This window comes from Orcinus orca, chromosome X, assembly GCF_937001465.1.
Source record: "Orcinus orca chromosome X, mOrcOrc1.1, whole genome shotgun sequence".
Taxonomy (NCBI): domain Eukaryota; kingdom Metazoa; phylum Chordata; class Mammalia; order Artiodactyla; family Delphinidae; genus Orcinus; species Orcinus orca.
The window spans coordinates 7,699,792-7,718,289 of NC_064580.1; the positions used below are offsets into that span (position 1 = coordinate 7,699,792).

The following is an 18,498-nucleotide window of genomic DNA, read 5'->3' on the forward strand; positions in this document are numbered from 1 at the left end:
CTTTGGCTTCTGTGAATATGCAGTTGTGAACATTTGTGTACATGTCTTGTGTTGGGTGTATGTTTTCATTTCTCGTGGGCAGATGCCTAGGAATGGAAGTGTTTGGTCAGGTGGTGACTCCTTGTTTAACTTTTTTTTTTTTTTTTTTGGTAATACGCGGGCCTCTCACTGTTGTGGCCTCTCCCATTGTGGAGAACAGGCTCCGGACGCGCAGGCTCAGCGGCCATGGCTCACGGGCCCAGCCGCTCTGCGGCATGTGGGATCTTCCCGGACCGGGGCGCGAACCCGTGTCCCCTGTGTCGGCAGGCGGACTCTCAACCACTGCGCCACCAGGGAAACCCCCTTGTTTAACTTTTTGAGGACGTGTCCGACTGTTCTCCTGCACCATTGTAGGAAATGGCTGCCATTGGAACGTGCTGTATTCTCCTCTCTAGCACCTACCACCTTCTGTTGGAGCCCCTCATTTACTTACTTATTCAATCTAGTGTCTTCTCGTACAAGCTGAGATTCCACGAAGGCAGGGACCTGAGTTTGCTTTGTTCACTGCTGTACCCCAGGGTGTGGAACAGTACGTGGCACGTAGTACGTAGGTGCTCAATAAATAGCCCTTGAGTGAATGGATGGACCTGAGTTTCCTGATTTTCATTCGTTTGTTGCTCTCATTCATTCATCATGGATATATAGTTCCAGCTATGTACCTGACGTGAATACAATGGCCCTTGCCCACTTAAAGGGGACACAGGGTCTAGACACCTGGCTTGATCCCCACCGTGGCACACAAACCAGACAAGAGACTCCCCCCACCCTTGTAGACTAGTTGGAGTGTGTGTGTGTGCATGTGAGGGGTGTGTGTGTGTGTGTGTGTATACACATATATATAAATACTGATCATATCAGGATGTGATAGGTATGGTGATGGGGAGTGCCTGGGAAGTATACTTAGCCCAGACTTAGGAAATCAGGGAAGGCTTCCTGAAGGAGGTGATATAAATGCCAGCATCTGGAAGATAAATAGGAGCTTGGCGGGTTGGGGGAGGACAGTGCTATCTGAGGTGGTGCAGAGAGGAGGGCCTGGTGTGCCAAGGAACACAGTGTGGGCAGGGTGTGGGATTCGTGATGGAGAGAGAGGAGCCTGGAGAGAAATGTGGGAACGGTGGTCAGAGCCTGTGCGCTGCTGAGGATTCGGGTGTTCTGGCTAGAACAGTGGGCGACTGCTGATGGAACCAGGAGAGTGGCAAGGCCAGGTCGCCTGAGGCTGGCATATGGCTGCCTTCGGGGAATTGATGTTGTAATAAGGATCTAGTAAAAGTGTGAAAAGTTTGGTAGCGCAAAAGTATTCCCTGCCTTCGTGAAAGACTGGAATGGGTTATTCTAGAAAGAGACCTAAAATGGCCTTCTCTGACCCACTGCACACTCGATTTTATCCCACTCCTATCGGCCTTTCAAGTATTTACTTACGTAGCTCCTCAGTCCTTTATCCATAATTTTTTAAAAATCCAGAAAGTTCTAACAAGTGAGATTTTTCAAGCTGGATTCCATTTGATGGGAAAACTTTATTTCAATGACGAGGCTGTTATAAATAGTTTTGTCTCCATTTTGTCTGAATTGTCAGGTTTCCTGGAGGATATTCATGTGTGTGATCCCAGCATCCTGCCCCAGAAGCCGCTGAGGGGGTTACGTGATTTATAGGGTGTAGGTACCCTGTTTCTAAGATTCGGAAGGGCTGGGTTCTGAAAGCCGCTCGGCCCCAGGGGCTTGCGGTGGGCTCAGTGCTGCGGGTCTCTCCCTCCCACCCTATCGAAGCCCCCCGAGGACAGCGTATCATTGGCCTTTGTGTCTCACTGGGCTGGGCACCACTTTTGCCACACCTGGTGCCCTGCCACTCGCTCAGGTGACCTCAAGACTGAAGAAAGAGGGTTCCTGGGTGCGTGGCAGCCCGGGGCACAGGCATCTCCGCCTGGCCCTCCGGGCGCACGTGCTACCCTGGCCCATGCCGGCCGTCCTTCTGAGTGGCTCTCGCTGCTTCTTCCAGGCACCCTGGCCGGGGTCATCGATCTCGCCGTCGACTGGATGACAGACCTGAAGGAGGGCATCTGCCTGTCCGCCTTCTGGTACAGCCACGAGCAGTGCTGCTGGACTTCCAATGAGACCACGTTTGAGGACAGGGACAAGTGTCCCCTGTGGCAGAAGTGGTCGGAGCTGCTGGTGAAACAGTCGGAGGTGGGTGCAGGGGCGGGTCCTGGCTGGGAGCCCCGTGGCTGGTGTTGGGGGATGTCCGAGCTCTCACCTTGCAGGGTCTGTCCTGACCGTCGTCGTGGCTACTACGAGTGCCACTTGCCACTTGGCTTTTTCTAGCTCTAGGGTTCAAACTTCACTTGGAAAATCCTTTCCCACTATTTCATGTGCACGATGTATGTATTTTCTTTAAAGCCTTTTGTTTGGCTTTATTTTTCTTACTGAGAGTGATCTCTTGATCATGCTGAAGAAATAGGGTTGATTTTTATCCCTTCTGATTGAGAAGAAAAGATGTTACTGTTTTTTAATAACAGCTTTAGTGAGACATGATCCATACTCCGTGGGGCGTACCCATTAACGGGTACAATGCGGTGGCTTTTAGGATATTCACAGAGTTGTGCCGCATCACCCCGATCGAATTTTAGAACTTTTTTTTTTAACATTTATTTTTCATTCAAACAGAAAGTCGCAAAAATTATAATCATCCTCATCAGTTCACTCAGTCCCATGTAATTATTTTCATCTTGATCTTTTGTTAGCACTTTTATGAATGCATCAGTTTTCCATTAGAGTTCTGAAAATGCTTATTCATTCAGTTCAGCAGTATAGTCAGTTACCAGAAACCTGTACTTGTCAGAGTCTTTTCCATGAATTCCTTGAAGCTGAAACCCTTTTATAGGAACATTTTTGCAAAAGCGTCAGAGTACACCCAGAACTGTCTGTAAATGACAAAAGACTTAAAAATGACCACAGTTAAAGATTTGATGAAAGTTCATAATAATGCAATTGACAAGGAAACTTAGTTATTTCTGAGATATACATTTTAAAGTAATAACTAGAATTATGACTTATAACATTATACCAGAACATATAAGATTTTTAGGAATTTCATGTAATGTCTGAAACATTTATATTAACATATTTCCATACAAATAACCCAAGGAAAGTTTAGTATTAGTTGTTTTTTTTCTTTTTATACAACAGGTTCCTATTAGTCATCAGTTTTATAGACATCAGTGTATACATGTCAATCCCAATCGCCCAATTCAGCACACCACCATCCCCACCCCACTGCGGTTTTACCCCCTGATGTCCATACGTTTGTCCTCTACATCTGTGTCTCAACTTCTGCCCTGCAAACCGGTTCATCTGTACCATTGTTCTAGGTTCCGCATACATGCGTTAATATACGATATTTGTATTTCTCTTTCTGACTTACTTCACTCTGTATGACAGTCTCTAGATCCATCCACGTCTCAACAAATGATTCAATTTCGTTCCTTTTTATGGCTGAGTAATATTGCATTGTATATATGTACCACAACTTCTTTATCTATTCCTCTGTCAGTGGGCATTTAGGTTGCTTCCATGACCTGGCTGTTGTAAATAGTGCTGCAATGAACATTGGGGTGCATGTGTCTTTTTGCATTATTGTTTTCTCTGGGTATATGCCTAGTAGTTGGATTGCTGGATCATATGGTAATTCTATTTTTAGTTTTTTAAGGAACCTCCATACTGTTCTCCATACTGGCTGTATCAATTTACATTCCCACCAACAGTGCAAGAGGGTTCCCTTTTCTCCACACCCTCTCCAGCATTTGTTGTTTGTAGATTTTCTGATGATGCCCATTCTAACTGGTGTGATGTGATACCTCATTGTAGTTTTGATTTGCATTTCTCTAATAATTAGTGATGTTGAGCAGCTTTTCATGTGTTTCTTGGCCACCTGTATGTCTTCTTTGGAGAAATGTCTATTTAGGTCTTCTGCCCATTTTTGGATTGGGTTGTTTGTTTCTTTAATATTGAGCTGCATGAGCTGTTTATATATTTTGGAGATTAATCCTGTGTCCATTGATTCGTTTGCAAATATTTTCTCCCATTCTGAGGGTTGTCTTTTTGTCTTGTTTCCTTTGCTGTGCAAAAGCTTTTAAGTTTCATTAGGTCCCATTTGTTTATTTTTGTTTTTATTTCCATTACTCTAGGAGGTGGATCAAAAAAGATCTTACTGTGATTTATGTCAAAGAGTGTTCTTCCTATGTTTTCCTCTAAGAGTTTTATAGTGTCCACTCTTACATTTAGGTCTGTAATCCATTTTGAGTTTATTTTTGTGTATGGTGTTAGGGAGTGTTCTAATTTCATTCTTCTACATGTAGCTGTCCAGTTTTCCCAGCACCACTTATTGAAGAGATTGTCTTTTCTCCATTGCATATCCTTGCCTCCTTTGTCATAGATTAGTTGACCATAGGTGCACGGGTTTACCTCTGGGCTTTCTATCTTGTTCCATTGATCTATGTTTCTGTTTTTGTGCCAGTACCATATTGTCTTGATTACTGTAGCATAGTCTGAAGTCAGGGAGTCTGATTCCTCCAGCTCCGTTTTTTTCCCTCAAGACTGCTTTGGCTATTCGGGGTCTTTTGTGTCTCCATACAAATTTTAAGATGATTTGTTCTAGTTCCATAAAAAATGCCATTGGTAGTTTGATAGGGATTGCATTGAATCTGTAGATTGCTTTGGATAGTACAGTCATGTTCACAGTATTGATTCTTCCAATCCAAGAACATGGTATATCTCTCCATCTGTTGGTATCTTTAATTTCTTTCATCAGTGTCTTATAGTTTCCTGCATACAGGTCTTTTGTCTCCCTAGGAAGGTTTATTCCTAGGTATTTTATTCTTTTTGTTGCAGTGGTAAATGGGAGTGTTTCCTTAATTTATCTTTCAGATTTTTCATCATTAGTGTATAGGAATGCAAGAGATTTCTGTGCATTAATTTTGTATCCTGCAACTTTACCAAATTCATTGATTAGCTCTAGTAGTTTTCTGGTGGCATTTTTAGGATTCTCTATGTATAGTATCGTGTCATCTGCAAACAGTGACAGTTTTACTTCTTCTTTTCCAATTTGTATTCCTTTTATTTCTTTTTCTTCTCTGATTGCCGTGGCTAGGACTTCCAAAACTATGTTGAATAATAGTGGTGAGAGTGGACATCCTTGTCTCGTTCCTGATCTTAGAGGAAATGCTTTCAGTGTTTCACCATTGAGAATGATGTTTGCTGTGGGTTTGTTGTGTATGGCCTTTATTATGTTGAGGTAGGTTCCCTCTATGCCCACTTTCTGGAGAGTTTTATCATAAATGGGCGTTGAATTTTGTCAAAAGCTTTTTCTGCATCTATTGAGATGATCATATGGTTTTTATTCTTCAATTTGTTAATGTGGTGTATCACATTGATTGATTTGCATATGTTGAAGAATCCTTGCATCCCTGGGATAACTCCCACTTGATCATGGTGTATGATCCTTTTAATGTGTTGTTGGATTCTGTTTGCTAGTATTTTGTTGACGATTTTTGTATCTATATTCATCAGTGATATTGGCCTCTAATTTTCTTTTTTTGTAGTATCTTTGTCTGGTTTTGGTATCAGGGTGATGGTGGCCTCATAGAATGAGTTTGGGAGTGTTCCTTCCTCTGCAATTTTTTGGAAGAGTTTGAGAAGGATGGGTGTTAGCTCTTCTCTAAGTGTTTGACAGAATTCACCTGTGAAGCCATCTGGTCCTGGACTTTTGTTTGTTGGAAGATTTTTTTTCTTTTTTTTTTTTGCGGTACGCGGGCCTCTCACTGTCGCGGCCTCTCCCGTTGCGGAGCACAGGCTCCGGACGCGCAGGCTCAGCAGCCATGGCTCACGGGCCCAGCCACTCGGCGGCATGTGGGATCTTCCCGGACCGGGGCACGAACCCATGTCCCCTGCATCGGCAGGCGGACTCTCAACCATTGCGCCACCAGGGAAGGTCTTGTTGGAAGATTTTTAATCACAGTTTCAATGTCATTACTTGTGATTGGTCTGTTCGTATTTTCTGTTTCTTCCTGGTTCAGTCTTGGAAGGTTATACCTTTCTAAGAATTTGTCCATTTCTTTCAGGTTTTCCATTTTTTTGGCATAGAGTTGCTTTTAGTAGTCTCTTAGGATGCTTTGTATTTCTGCGGTGTCTGTTGTAACTTCTCCTTTTTCATTTCTAAATTTATTGATTTGAGTCCTCTCCCTCTTTTTCTTGATGAGTCTGGCTAATGGTTTATCAATTTTGTTTATCTTCTCAAAGAACCAGCTTTTAGTTTTATTGATCTTTGCTGTTGTTTTCTTTGTTTCTATTTCATTTATTTCTGCTCTGATCTTTATGATTTCTTTCCTTCTTCTAACTTTGGGTTTTGTTTGTTCTTCTTTCTCTGGTTCCTTTAGCTGAGGTTAAATTGTTTATTTGAGATTTTTCTTGTTTCTTGAGGTAGGCTTGTATAGCTATAAACTTCCCTCTTAGAACTTCTTTTGCTGCATCCCATAGGTTTTGGATCATCGTGTTTTCATTGTCATTTGTCTCTAGGTATTTTTTTATTTCCGCTTTGATTTCTTCAGTGATCTCTTGGTTATTTAGTAACGTCTTGTTTAGCCTCCATGTGTTTGTGTTTTTTACGTTTTTTTCCCTGTAATTCATTTCTAATCTCATAGCCTTGTGGTCAGAAAAGATGCTTGATATGATTTCAGTTTTCTTAAATTTACTGAAGCTTGATTTGTGACCCAAGATGTGACCTATCCTGGAGAATGTTCCGTGCGCACTTGAGAAGAAAGTGTAATCTGCTGTTTTTGGATGTAATCTGCTGTCCTATAAATATCAATTAAATCTATCTGGTCTATTGTGTCATTTAAAGCTTCTGTTTCCTTATTAATTTTCTGTCTGGATGATCTCCATTGGTGTGAGTGAGGTGTTAAAGTCCCCCACTATTATTGTGTTCCTGTCGATTTCCTCTTTTATAGCTGTTAGCAGTTGCCTTATGTATTGAGGTGCTCCTATGTTGGGTGCATATGTATTTATAATTGTTATATCTTCTTCTTGGATTGATCCCTTGATCATTATGTAGTGTCCTTCCTTGTCTCTTGTAACCTTCTTTATTTTAAAGTCTATTTTATCTGATATGAGTATTCCTACTCCAGCTTTCTTTTGATTTCCATTGGCATGGAATATCTTTTTCCATCCCCTCACTTTCAGTCTAGGTCTGAAGTGGGTCTCTTGTAGACAGCAAATATATGGGTCTTGTTTTTGTATCCATTCTGCGAGCCTGTGTCTTTTGGTTGAAGCATTTAATCCATTCAAATTTAAGGTAATTATTGATATATATGTTCCTATTACCATTTTCTTAACTGTTTTGGTTTGTTTTCATAGGTCCTTTTCTTCTCTTCTGTTTCCGACTTAGAGAAGTTTCTTTAGCATTTTTTGTAGATGGTTTGGTGGTGCTGAATCCTGTTAGCTTTTGCTTGTCTGTAAGGCTTTTAATTTCTCTGTTGAATTTGAATGAGATCCTTGCTGGGTAGAGTAATCTTGGTTGTAGGTTCTTCCCTTTCGTCACTTTATCATGCCACTTCCTTCTGGCTTGTAGAGTTTCTGCTGAGAAATCAGCTGTTAACCTTATGGGAGTTCCCTTGTATGTTATTTTTTCCTTTTTCCCTTACTGCTTTCAATAATTTTTCTTTGTGTTTAATTTTTGCCAATTTGATTACTATGTGTCTTGGCGTGTTTCTGCTTGGGTTTATCCTATATGGGACTCGGTGCGCTTCCTGGACTTGGGTGGCTATTTCCTTTACCATGTTAGGGAAGTTTCAACTATAATCTCTTCAAATATTTTCTCTGGTCCTTTCTCTCTCTCTTCTCCTTCTAGGTCCCCTATAATGCGAATGTTGTTGCCTTTAATGTTGTCCCAGATGTTTCTTAGGCTGTCTTCATTTCTTTTCATTCTTTTTTCTTTATTCTGTTCTGCAGCAGTGAATTCCACCATTCTGTCTTCCAGGTCACTTATCTGTTCTCCGGCCTCAGTTATTCTGCTATTGATTCCCTCTAGTGTATTTTTCATTTCAGTTATTGTATTGTTCATCTGTGTTTGTTCTTTAATGCTTCTAAGTCTTTGTTAAACATTTCTTGCATCTTCTCGATCTTTGCCTCCATTCTTTTTCCAAAGTCCTGGATCATCTTCACTATCATTATTCTGAATTATTTTTCTGGAAGGTTGCCTATCTCCACTTCATTTAGTTGTTTTTCTGGGGTTTTATTTTGTTCCTTCATCTGGTACATAGCCCTCTGCCTTTTCATCTTGTCTGTCTTTCTGTGAATGTCTAGAACATTTTCATCGCCCCCAAAGAATCCTTGTACGGAACGGCAGTCACTCCCCATTTCCCCCCAAGTCTGCCAGTCCTAGGCAACCACGAATCTACTTTCTTGTGTCTGCAGATTTCCCTGTTCTGGACATTTCATGTAAATGGAATCATACAGTCCGTGGACTTTTTTTTTTTTTGCTGTACGTGGGCCTCTCACTGTTGTGGCCTCTCCCGTTGGGGAGTACAGGCTCCGGACGCGCAGGCTCAGCGGCCAGGGCTCACGGGCCCAGCTGCTCCGCGGCATGTGGGATCTTCCTGGACCGGGGCACAAACCCGCATCCCCTATATCGGCAGGTGGACTCTCAACCACTGCGCCACCAGGGAAGCCCCTGTGGACTTTTGTGTCTGGCTTCATTCACTTAGCGTAATGTCTTCCAGATTCGTTCGTGTCATACCATAGATTGGTACTTTATTCCTTTTCATGGCCAAATAACATTCCATTGTCTGGGTAGAGCACATTTCATTTCTCCACTCATCAGCTGAGTAACATGGGTTGCTTCCACTTTTGGGCTATTATGAATGATTTTGCTTTGAACGTTTGTCTACAGGTTTTTGTGTGGACATATGTTTTCATTTCTTTTGGGTAGATACCTAGGAGGGGAATTGCTGGGTCACATGGCAACTCTATATTTAACCTTTTGAGGAGCTGCCAGACTCTCTTCCAGAGTGGCTGCACCACTTGAGACTCCAGCAGCAGTGTATGTGGGTTCCAGTTTCCCCACATCCTCACCGACCCCAGTTGTTATCTGGTTTGGATTATAGCCCTCCTAACAGGTGTGAAGTGCTGTCTCATTGTGGATTAAGTTACCATCTTCCAGTGCATCTTAGGAGCACGTTACAGAGGATGTTTGTGGGCCTTCTGTGATGGGAATATCCCAGGCCCAGGGGATGTAGCAGTGAAGCACAGACCTGTTGCTTGCCTTCATGGCACTCCAAGCTTCAGATCCACATACACATCTTAGCTGGGGAAAAGGGTTAGTTTCTAACCGAATTCAGTGGTTACCACAATGACTGTGGGTCATCGACAGATCAGAAGCCCAGGTGAGGGGGAGTTAGGTTGGAACGATTCACATTAGGGTCAATGTGAGGACCATTCAAGCTAGAAGTGTTCTTGGAAGATAGATGTGATCCCTTTATTCTCCTCTTCCCTCTCCTGCTCTCTTGCCCGATTGACTTAATGCAGCTGAAGACATTTGGAATGCACTTTGCCATTTGCTAAACCTCTTTCTCAGTGGAGTTGAAAATTAATTCCTTCAAATCTCAGAAGTAGACCGGGATCTTGAAATCTCACACATTCTCAGTGTTCTCCATTACTTCCAAAAATACAAAAATAAATTCTCTACTTGAGTTGATGGAGGTGGGCAGGCAGAATTGGCTGGGCGCCATGTTTGATTTCTTCTCTCCTATTTTGGGGGGAAATATGGCCGTCTAGCTTTTCAGCCATTTCTAAGATTTATACTTTGATTCAAAGAATTACTGTTAGTAAGGGTGAGACGTTATTTTTAGTCTCAAAAAAGTCCATTTTTCACTAGGTGAAATGTATTTCTCTGTCTGATTTCTCACCACATAGGGTGTGAATATCTGTGATTGTTAAGGCTAGAGCCATCTCGTGGAGCATGTTTTTGCATTTTACAGGCACACGTGTAGCCGTGCCCACAGCCTGGCTTGTAGGTGCCCTCACTTTCCCTCTCCATCACGTGCGGCATCCAGATGGTGGCAAGAAGCTGAGGCCTGGAGAATTGTGGTCTCTGCCCACAGACCAGGTCCTCAGCCTCAGAGACCTCAGACTGTGTGTTTGGTTCAGAAAACGTTCCCCACACATCAGATAATTTGAACTATTGGGGCGGGGCCTGAGACTCTGCATTTCCAGCCCACGCCCAGGTCCAGGGACCACATCTGGGTAGCAGTATTCTGAAATGCAGTTCCCACACTTCCTCATTGGCAGGGCAGCTGCGTGCTGCGGCACGGATGTGGCCTTCATGAAAGCAAAGAGGCTGATCCACCATACACGAGACCAAACAAACCTTCCCGGGGCTCGAAGGCAGAATTTTCTCTTACACCTTTCATTAACTTGAGGGCCCGGAGCCATTAAAACCAAGCCTCATTCACAGTTTCTATGACTGCTGAGATCTCACCTGGTAGAAGGTGTGTGTACACAGCTCCCAGAGAAGCAGCCAGCGCTGTGTGTGTGAACCGACTGTAGCAATAGCAGCAGCTGATAAAGCCAACCCTGCCTCTTCGCTGACACAGGACCCGGAGAGAAGCTGCCTGGCGGAGGGGCAGGTGCGTCGCTCGGTTCTGCGGTGGCTCACGTGTTCTTTCTTGTTCTGTGTCTTGTTTAGGGTGCCAGCGCTTACATTTTGAATTACCTAATGTACATCCTGTGGGCGTTGCTGTTTGCGTTTTTGGCCGTCTCCCTGGTACGAGTATTTGCACCATACGCCTGTGGCTCTGGTATACCCGAGGTGAGTGGGGGCTGAATGAATTTCTTTTGTGCCAATAATAAGAATAGCAAATGTTTACGTGGTACTTCTGTGCTAAGCACGGTTCCAAGCATTGGACATCTGTTCACTCATTTAGTCCTCACAGGGAGCCTATGAGGTAGGTACTGTTATTCTTCATTTGACGGTTGGGGAAACTGAAGCACAGAGAGGTTAAGTAACTTGCCCAAGGTCACTAAGCCGGTGAGCTGGGAGTCGAATCCAGCTGTCTGGCTTTATGCTCTGTTGCTTCTCAGCTGCTTAAATTCTTGTCTTTACAAACCAGGCATAACTCTTAAAGCCTGTGGAGTCAGAGTCCATCAACCACACACACAAACGTGGCACTCTAGTAACTCATAAGTGTGTCTATGATGGAACGTGAAAGAGGACAACGGTGGAGGTTTACTGCTCAGAAAGCTTACTGATGAGTAAACTCCCTCGCCACGTTTTGCTCTTCTGGTGACAGGGTAATAGCAATCTTTAAAAAATGAATTCCACGTTCAGTACATGCGCCGTGAATGCACCCTTGTGAGTTTAGAGTTCTTATAAATATTTTTCAGCACTTTCTTGTAACCAGAGTATGAGGGAAGTGACCTCATCGACCAGGAGGAATGCCCAAGACCAAACTTCAAACCAAGGAGATCTGCTGGGTTAGAATAACGATGCTTGAGCAAATTCCCAAAAAGCCCACATAGTAAAACTTTTAGCCAGAAATCATTTTAAAAGCACTTAGATGATCATTCTAATCATTGCTGTTCCATTCTCCTTCAAGTCGGTGCTTCAGCAGCGCCCATAGACGGTGGAGATGCCGAGTTGATAAAGATGTGAGCGGTCATGGCAGTGCACCCACACTCTTTGGTGGTGTCGCCAGCACCGCCGCTGGTCTGGGCAGTTCATGCAAAGGGCTGGGGTAATTAAAGGATCATCGAAAGGAAAGCTCAACATTGTCTTGATCCAGGAAAAGATTAAAAAAAAAAAAGACTATTTCATGCTGAACTTTGGATGGTTTATATGAGCGTGTTGCTGCAGGAGCCTGAAAAATAAGCTGCAATACCATCCTGTTTCCTCGGTACAGCCACTGCTGCTCTAAGGCACCATATGCATTCCTAAAAATCACAAAACTGCATCATCAAAACCACAGAGCTTGTGGGGAAGATGGGGCAAGGGGCACAGCACTCAGAAACTTCACTGGTGACACATGAAAAAGACGGGAACCTCATAAAAGCAGTAGCAGAGTTAGACACACGTTAAATGGTTAAGAAATGTGTGAATACTCCCCTAGTGCATGCGTGAGCTGGGAGTCGTCTGAGACGTGTGCCTGTGTGCATTTTGTGTAGCCCTGCACGGCTCGATTCGCAGCTGCAGTTTTCCGCCTTGTGTTTCTCCCAGATGAAATTGTGCAGAAACAGATGCGAAATTGGCATTATGCTCAAGTTCTGCCCTGACTGCATGAATCACACTGGAACAAATTTGGGTTTTCCAAACAAGTGTTCAGGCAGAACTGACTGCGTTTTATTGGATATCGAAGACCGAAGGCACCCGGGACACTAAAAAGAACAGATTACTGTTGGCATCTCGGTTTCTGATCGCAATGCCCAACAGCACGCGCTTTTGGACTCCAGCCGCCTATCAAAATAAGGAGATGGCCAGTGGGGAACTGGTGGGGAATTTAAAGCAGCAATAAAAGATGTGGGGGCAATCCCATCTTCCCCTTCCAAGAACCAGAGGTGCGTGGCTCAGCTCTTAGACAGACAGGGAACTCTATCTGGGAGGGGCTGGCTGGACCTGGTCTTCGTCCAAAGCGGGCATCTTTATTTGTGACAGCTGAACTCAAAAGGAATAAACTACTGAGTTGAGCATTGTTTCCCGTGTGACAAAGCACAAGGAACACACTGACGTGGATAAAACTCATAAAAGCGGTATCAAGTGAAAACAGTAAGTTGCAGAAGAATATCTAAATAAAGTATGAATCTATTTATGTAGAGTCCCTAAAACAGCCAAAATGAAACAAGCATACTGTATAGTGATATACATATGGGCTCAAGCTATAAAGAAAGGCAAGGGAATGATTGGAGGCGGGAGGAGGAAGGTTCCACTGAGGAAGCAAACAGGGCTTTCAAAGGTACCTGCTCTTCTGTCCTAAACTTGGTAGTGGGTACATGAACATGCTTTCAGCCGCATATAATATGTAACAGGTTCATGTCTCTATTTATAAAAGAGTTCACAATAATCTTTTCAAGTACCAGGAGCCCAATGGAGATTTCATAATTAAGCTTTGGTTATTATGACTCAGTAGTAGAAAATTTTCCCTATTATTATAGTAGAGCTTGAAATTCCTAACCTAAGGGTGCAATACCTACCCCAGTTCTTGGAGGAGAGGGGCAGAGTGAAAAGTAAGTGCAAATAAGTAGTTCCTGGATATAAAGGATGTCCTTCCAGTTAAAACCCAACGGACCATGCAAACAGCTCTACTCAGTTTGAGATACAGGGCTATTCTTCACTTCAGGAAAGATACTAAATGAGATCTTTAGAAAATAAACTTCCCATCGTAGGAGGTGATCGGCAGTGTCGGAACAAACTTTGAATGCAGTGCACTTCTGAACAGTTTAAAAATCACTCATCTGGGCTTCCCTGGTGGCGCAGTGGTTGAGAGTCCGCCTGCCGATGCAGGGGACGCGGGTTCGTGTCCCGGTCCGGGAAGATCCCACATGCCGGGGAGCAGCTGGGCCCGTGAGCCATGGCCGCTGAGCCTGCGCATCCGGAGCCTGTGCTCCACAATGGGAGAGGCCACAGCAGTGAGAGGCCTGTGTACTGCAAAAAAAAAAAAAAAAATCACTCATCCTTTATAATGTTTGCTTCTGAAACATTTAGATTACTTTGGATGACAGTGTTACTGACCAGGGTTCTTGACCTCCTTAATCAATAGAAAGTGATCAGAGGCCAGGCAAGAAATTCAGGCAAGGCTTTATTGGGGCCCAAGCTGCAGCAGGCGGGGAGGGAGAACAAGTACAGGTGCCCTTGCTGGCCTACTTGCTGGGGGGCAGGGCGAGCTGGTTCCTGATATGCGGTGAGGGGAGGGGTGTGTCCAGGGGTCCGGCCGGAGGGGAGGCTTAGGGGGTCTGCCCACCCCTTTGGTGGTGTTGAGTGCAGGGGGCATGCTCAGTGCCCTGCTTTTGCTCCCGGCTCTTCAGAAGTGGCAGTGGGGCTTTTTGGTCTCTTTGTACCTTGTTGTCCAGAATTTGCCCCAACTGGGCATGCATGCAGTTACTTTTAGTCCCTTATACTTTCTTTGTATTTTGTTGCTAGGTGTTTGTCCAGGTGCAAGCATTGCAGCACTGCAGCAAAGGGTCCCAGGTCCCAGCCAGTGTCAAAAACTCCTTTGAAACATTAAAAAAAATACAAATTTAGAGACCATTTCTTTTCTGTGTAATAAATGCTCTTGTATTAGCTCTACAAAGCACATTTAAAAGTGCACACTAGTTCTTGGGCTTCAGAACTTAGAGCGAACTGGGCAAGGATGACTCTACTACTATCTGCTTCATTCATAGAACCACTGTGGACCGTATAAGAAATCATGTCCTCCTAGGGACTTGCCTGCTGGTGCAGTGGTTAAGAATCTACCTGCCAATGCAGGGTACACGGGTTCGAGCCCTGGTCCGGGAAGATCCCACATGCCGCGGAGCAGCTAAGCCCGTGCACCACAACTACTGAGCCTGTGCTCTAGAGCCCGCGAGCCACAACTACTGAGCCCGCGTGCCACAACTACTGAAGCCCATGCGCCTAGAACCCATGCTCCGCAACAAGAGAAGCCACAGCAATGAGAAGCCCGCGCACCGCAACAAAGAGTAACCCCCGCTTGCCGCAACTAGAGAAAGCCCGCACGCAGCAACGAAGACCCAACGCAGCCAAATAAATAAAATAAAGAAAAAAAAAAGTAATCATGCCCCCCTAGAACTTACTTTGAGTTGATGTTTCAGTTCCATACAATGTGAACTCTCTCACAAATATTTATTTGCCAGAGAGGTTTTAAAGTTACCACCATCAAGTCACAAATGTGCTGCAATACATCGCCCTAAAGCCCTGCTTGACTCAGGCTCTGTTGATCCAAATTAAAGCAAGCGATTGGATTTTGGCATCTACTGGGAATGAATTTGCCTTCTTTAGTCCCTAATTTGATCATGACAATTTTATAAAGTCATTTTAGAGAATTACAAAATACCTCTTACATTGTTCAATTCACCACATGTCATGGCTGGCAAAGGCTCAGGTAATTTAGATGCTTGTAATTTTCTAAATGGTATTACGCTCTTCAACTGTACCCTGGGGTCCAAATCCACATTAACTAACTGACAAAAAATTATAGATAATTTTATTCTAGGCAACACAAAAGGGCAGGATTGTGGCAGGCATACTAAAACGTCCCTTAAATAAAGGGATCTGAGATCCCCAGAGCACAGGCTCAAATAGGCCCACTAGCACTAGTTAAAGACCAGTTTAACCACCGCTAGTTTGTCTGCCTTTAGGTAAAGGCTAGTTCAAGAAATACCATCTGATTGTAGAGCTGGAAGACCTCACTCGTGTTCTCTAGGAAGGATCTTAGTGAGTTCTTTAGAACGGATGCCCACACGCTCACTCACTGTTGGTCTTCCTCCTTGAATTAAGAAACAGATCTCTATCAAGAATTCCTGAGATGGAAATGGTCCAGTCACACCCCTGTAAAATTGCTAGGATTAGTTCACTTCACGACCCTCTCCAAATCATCACAGGTGACATGATGCCAAAGAGTGTTTCAGGACCTCCCTTAAATATTGAGTAATTAGGAATACCTGTACTGCTCTTCTCAGGACGAGAGCAGTGCTTCTCTACTGGACTGCATTTTAGAATCACCTGGGGAGGCTGTAAACCTCCTATGCCCAGGATACACCTCAGACGAGTTACATCAGATCTCGGGGTGGGGGGATAACTCGTCCTCACTGGTGCCTAATTCTCCAGGTGATGCCACAGAGCGCCGGTGGAGGACAGTAATAGCTATTTGAGAAACCGATTTCTTGGCACCCACTAGGAGGCTCTTTGACGTTATGTAAACATCCTGACGGTGACAAGAGCTGAGACTGTCCCATTATGTATTATACAATGGGAAAACGGATACTGACCAAGAATTTCATTAGCTGACTCACTCACTGTCTAATAAATGTCTGATTACAGGCTTGTAAATTGCTAGCTGGGCAGTAAACATTCACTCCATTTCAGCCAGTCGCAGGAGAGGTTGAAGGTAAAATGTTTCTTACCCATTGGTGATGCTTCCGTATCCAGAAGAACCCTGTTTTGGGGGAAGAGGACTCCAGTAGATGAAGTTAATCACTGAGATTGGCACCCCGTTGAATTCTAAAAGCGTTATGCAAATTCACGTGCACATTTAGGGAGAAAGCCATTATTTGGCATTTACAAAACAGTTGCAGGTCTGAAAGTGGAGCACGAGGCAGCTCCACCTGTAGTCAAAGTACTTTTCAGTACAAGGGGGCAAGATTCAACGGAAGGGAAGGGGTTGCCGTGGATTCAGATACCCTTACATCCCCCAGAGGTGCGTTATTAGAATGTTGAGCATCTTCTTTTTCCAATATTGTATTAAGAATATTTTCAAACATACAGGAAAGTCGAAATAATTGAGCACCCATATACCCCTGGCCTGCATCAGGGGTTGGCAGACTTTTCCGATAAAGGGCAGAGAGTCAATATTTTGGGCTTTGTGAGTCAAGAGGCAAAATTGAGGAACTATTCTCACTAAAAGACTGGTAGTCTTGTTTACATATTACATTTAAAAGCATTAAAAGCCCTCTTAGCTCGTGTGTCATACACAACAGGCCGTGGGCTGGATTTGGCCCATGGGCCATAGTTTGCCGGCCCTGATCTAAAGTTCAATTGATATTTTGTTGTATTTGCTTTGTCACATAGCCAGCCAGATGTCCCTTTATCTTGGCCATCTTTCAGTAGTGAAAAATTAACAGTTAAAATCAATAGATACAGAACAGTTAAAATCAATTTTCAACACAACAGAGGGTAAAATGCACAGGATAAATGCCATAAATAAAATGAGACTGATAATTACTTACTCAGTCCTCGTTATGATCTCTCATTACTCTCGGAATTATTAAGATTTACTATGCATTGAAATTGTTTCAGGGTTCCATTAATATATAAAATTAGGCGTTAATATAAATTCTCAATATAAAATTATAGCTAAATTAACAACTAAAGCAGCCTGTCCTCCATATGATTTAGTGAATCTCAGTTTGAAAGCTGCTTCTCAGAGGAGGGAGAGGTTACTTTCCTAGCCGTGGCGCTGAAGCGGCTCACTCCCTATCGTTCTCCATCCTGTGTTTCAGATAAAGACCATCTTGAGTGGCTTCATCATCAGGGGCTACTTGGGCAAGTGGACCCTGCTGATCAAGACTGTCACCCTGGTGCTGGTGGTGTCCTCGGGCCTGAGCCTTGGCAAGGAAGGGCCGCTGGTGCACGTGGCATGCTGCTGTGGCAACTTCTTCAGCAGCCTCTTCTCCAAGTACAGCAAGAACGAGGGCAAGAGGCGCGAGGTGAGCAGGTGCAGGATGAAGCGCCCTCCCACCCTCTCCGGGCTCACCAGTACCCGCTGATTTGCCGGAAAGGCCTCGGGCTGACGGGGAGCTCTTTGCTTCGCAGGTGCTGTCAGCTGCGGCCGCTGCTGGGGTCTCTGTCGCCTTTGGTGCTCCGATCGGGGGTGTGCTTTTCAGTCTGGAAGAGGTGAGCGTGGGCTCTGGAGGGCCCCGTGGTTCTGAGCGCCGAGGAACACATGGGGGGTCGGGGCGGCAGGAGGCTTCCCTCTCTAGCCCTCTGAGGACTAGATGCGAAGGAGGATTGAGAGATTCCTGCAGCTCATTAAGGAGCCGCAGTGTTCGCCATGAAATACGTGTTTTCGAGTCCTGTTGAAAACTTGCCAGTGTGATTTCTGGGGGAGATTTGCAGTCTCCTCTCCCGTTTTCATAAACAACACAATGAAGCATTTTTATGTTTTGCAACGCAAATGGGTCTAGTCCAGCAGTTGGCCCACGTTGTCTGTAAAGGGCCAGGTAGCAAATATTTTAGGCTTTGCGGGTCTCAGGGCTCGGTCGCAACCACTGGGCTCTGCCCTTGTAGCGTGGAAGGCGCCGCAGACAACACGCGCGTGCGTGGCATGGCTGCCTTCCAACAAGACCTTCCCTATGGATGCTGAAGTTTGGATTTTATATCATTACCACTTGTCAGTAAGTCTTGTTCTTTTGAATATTTCACATGTCACAAAATAATTCTCTCTTCCCCCACCCATTTAAAAATGTACCAACCGTTCTTAACTCATGTGCCCTCCAGATACGTTTGCTGGGCCAGGGGTTTCAACCCATGATCTGTTGTCTGGAGAATGAAATCAGAGGTTTCTTTTCTTTTAGGAGGGTCTCTGTGCCATAAACAGAATTATGATGAAGTGTTCTCATTTCTCTTAAAAAATAGCTCAAACACACCTTGACTAGTATCCGTTCCAATTTTAGACATAGAGTCCTTTAAATATCTTTGTTAGTGCATTT

General features: G+C 44.3%; 1 protein-coding gene across 5 annotated transcripts in view; it reads left to right on the top strand.

The window, feature by feature from the left end:
• Window positions 1–18,498, top strand: part of CLCN4 (chloride voltage-gated channel 4) — an 82,468-nt gene that overhangs the window by 41,878 nt on the left and 22,092 nt on the right. For all 5 annotated transcript variants that reach the window (XM_033420208.2, XM_049704917.1, XM_049704918.1 and 2 more), the window contains 4 exons: window positions 2,033–2,220; window positions 10,769–10,891; window positions 17,290–17,496; window positions 17,603–17,683. In XM_033420208.2, coding sequence (XP_033276099.1) covers window positions 2,033–2,220; window positions 10,769–10,891; window positions 17,290–17,496; window positions 17,603–17,683 — 599 coding nt within the window. The remainder of the gene's footprint in view (window positions 1–2,032; window positions 2,221–10,768; window positions 10,892–17,289; window positions 17,497–17,602; window positions 17,684–18,498) is intronic.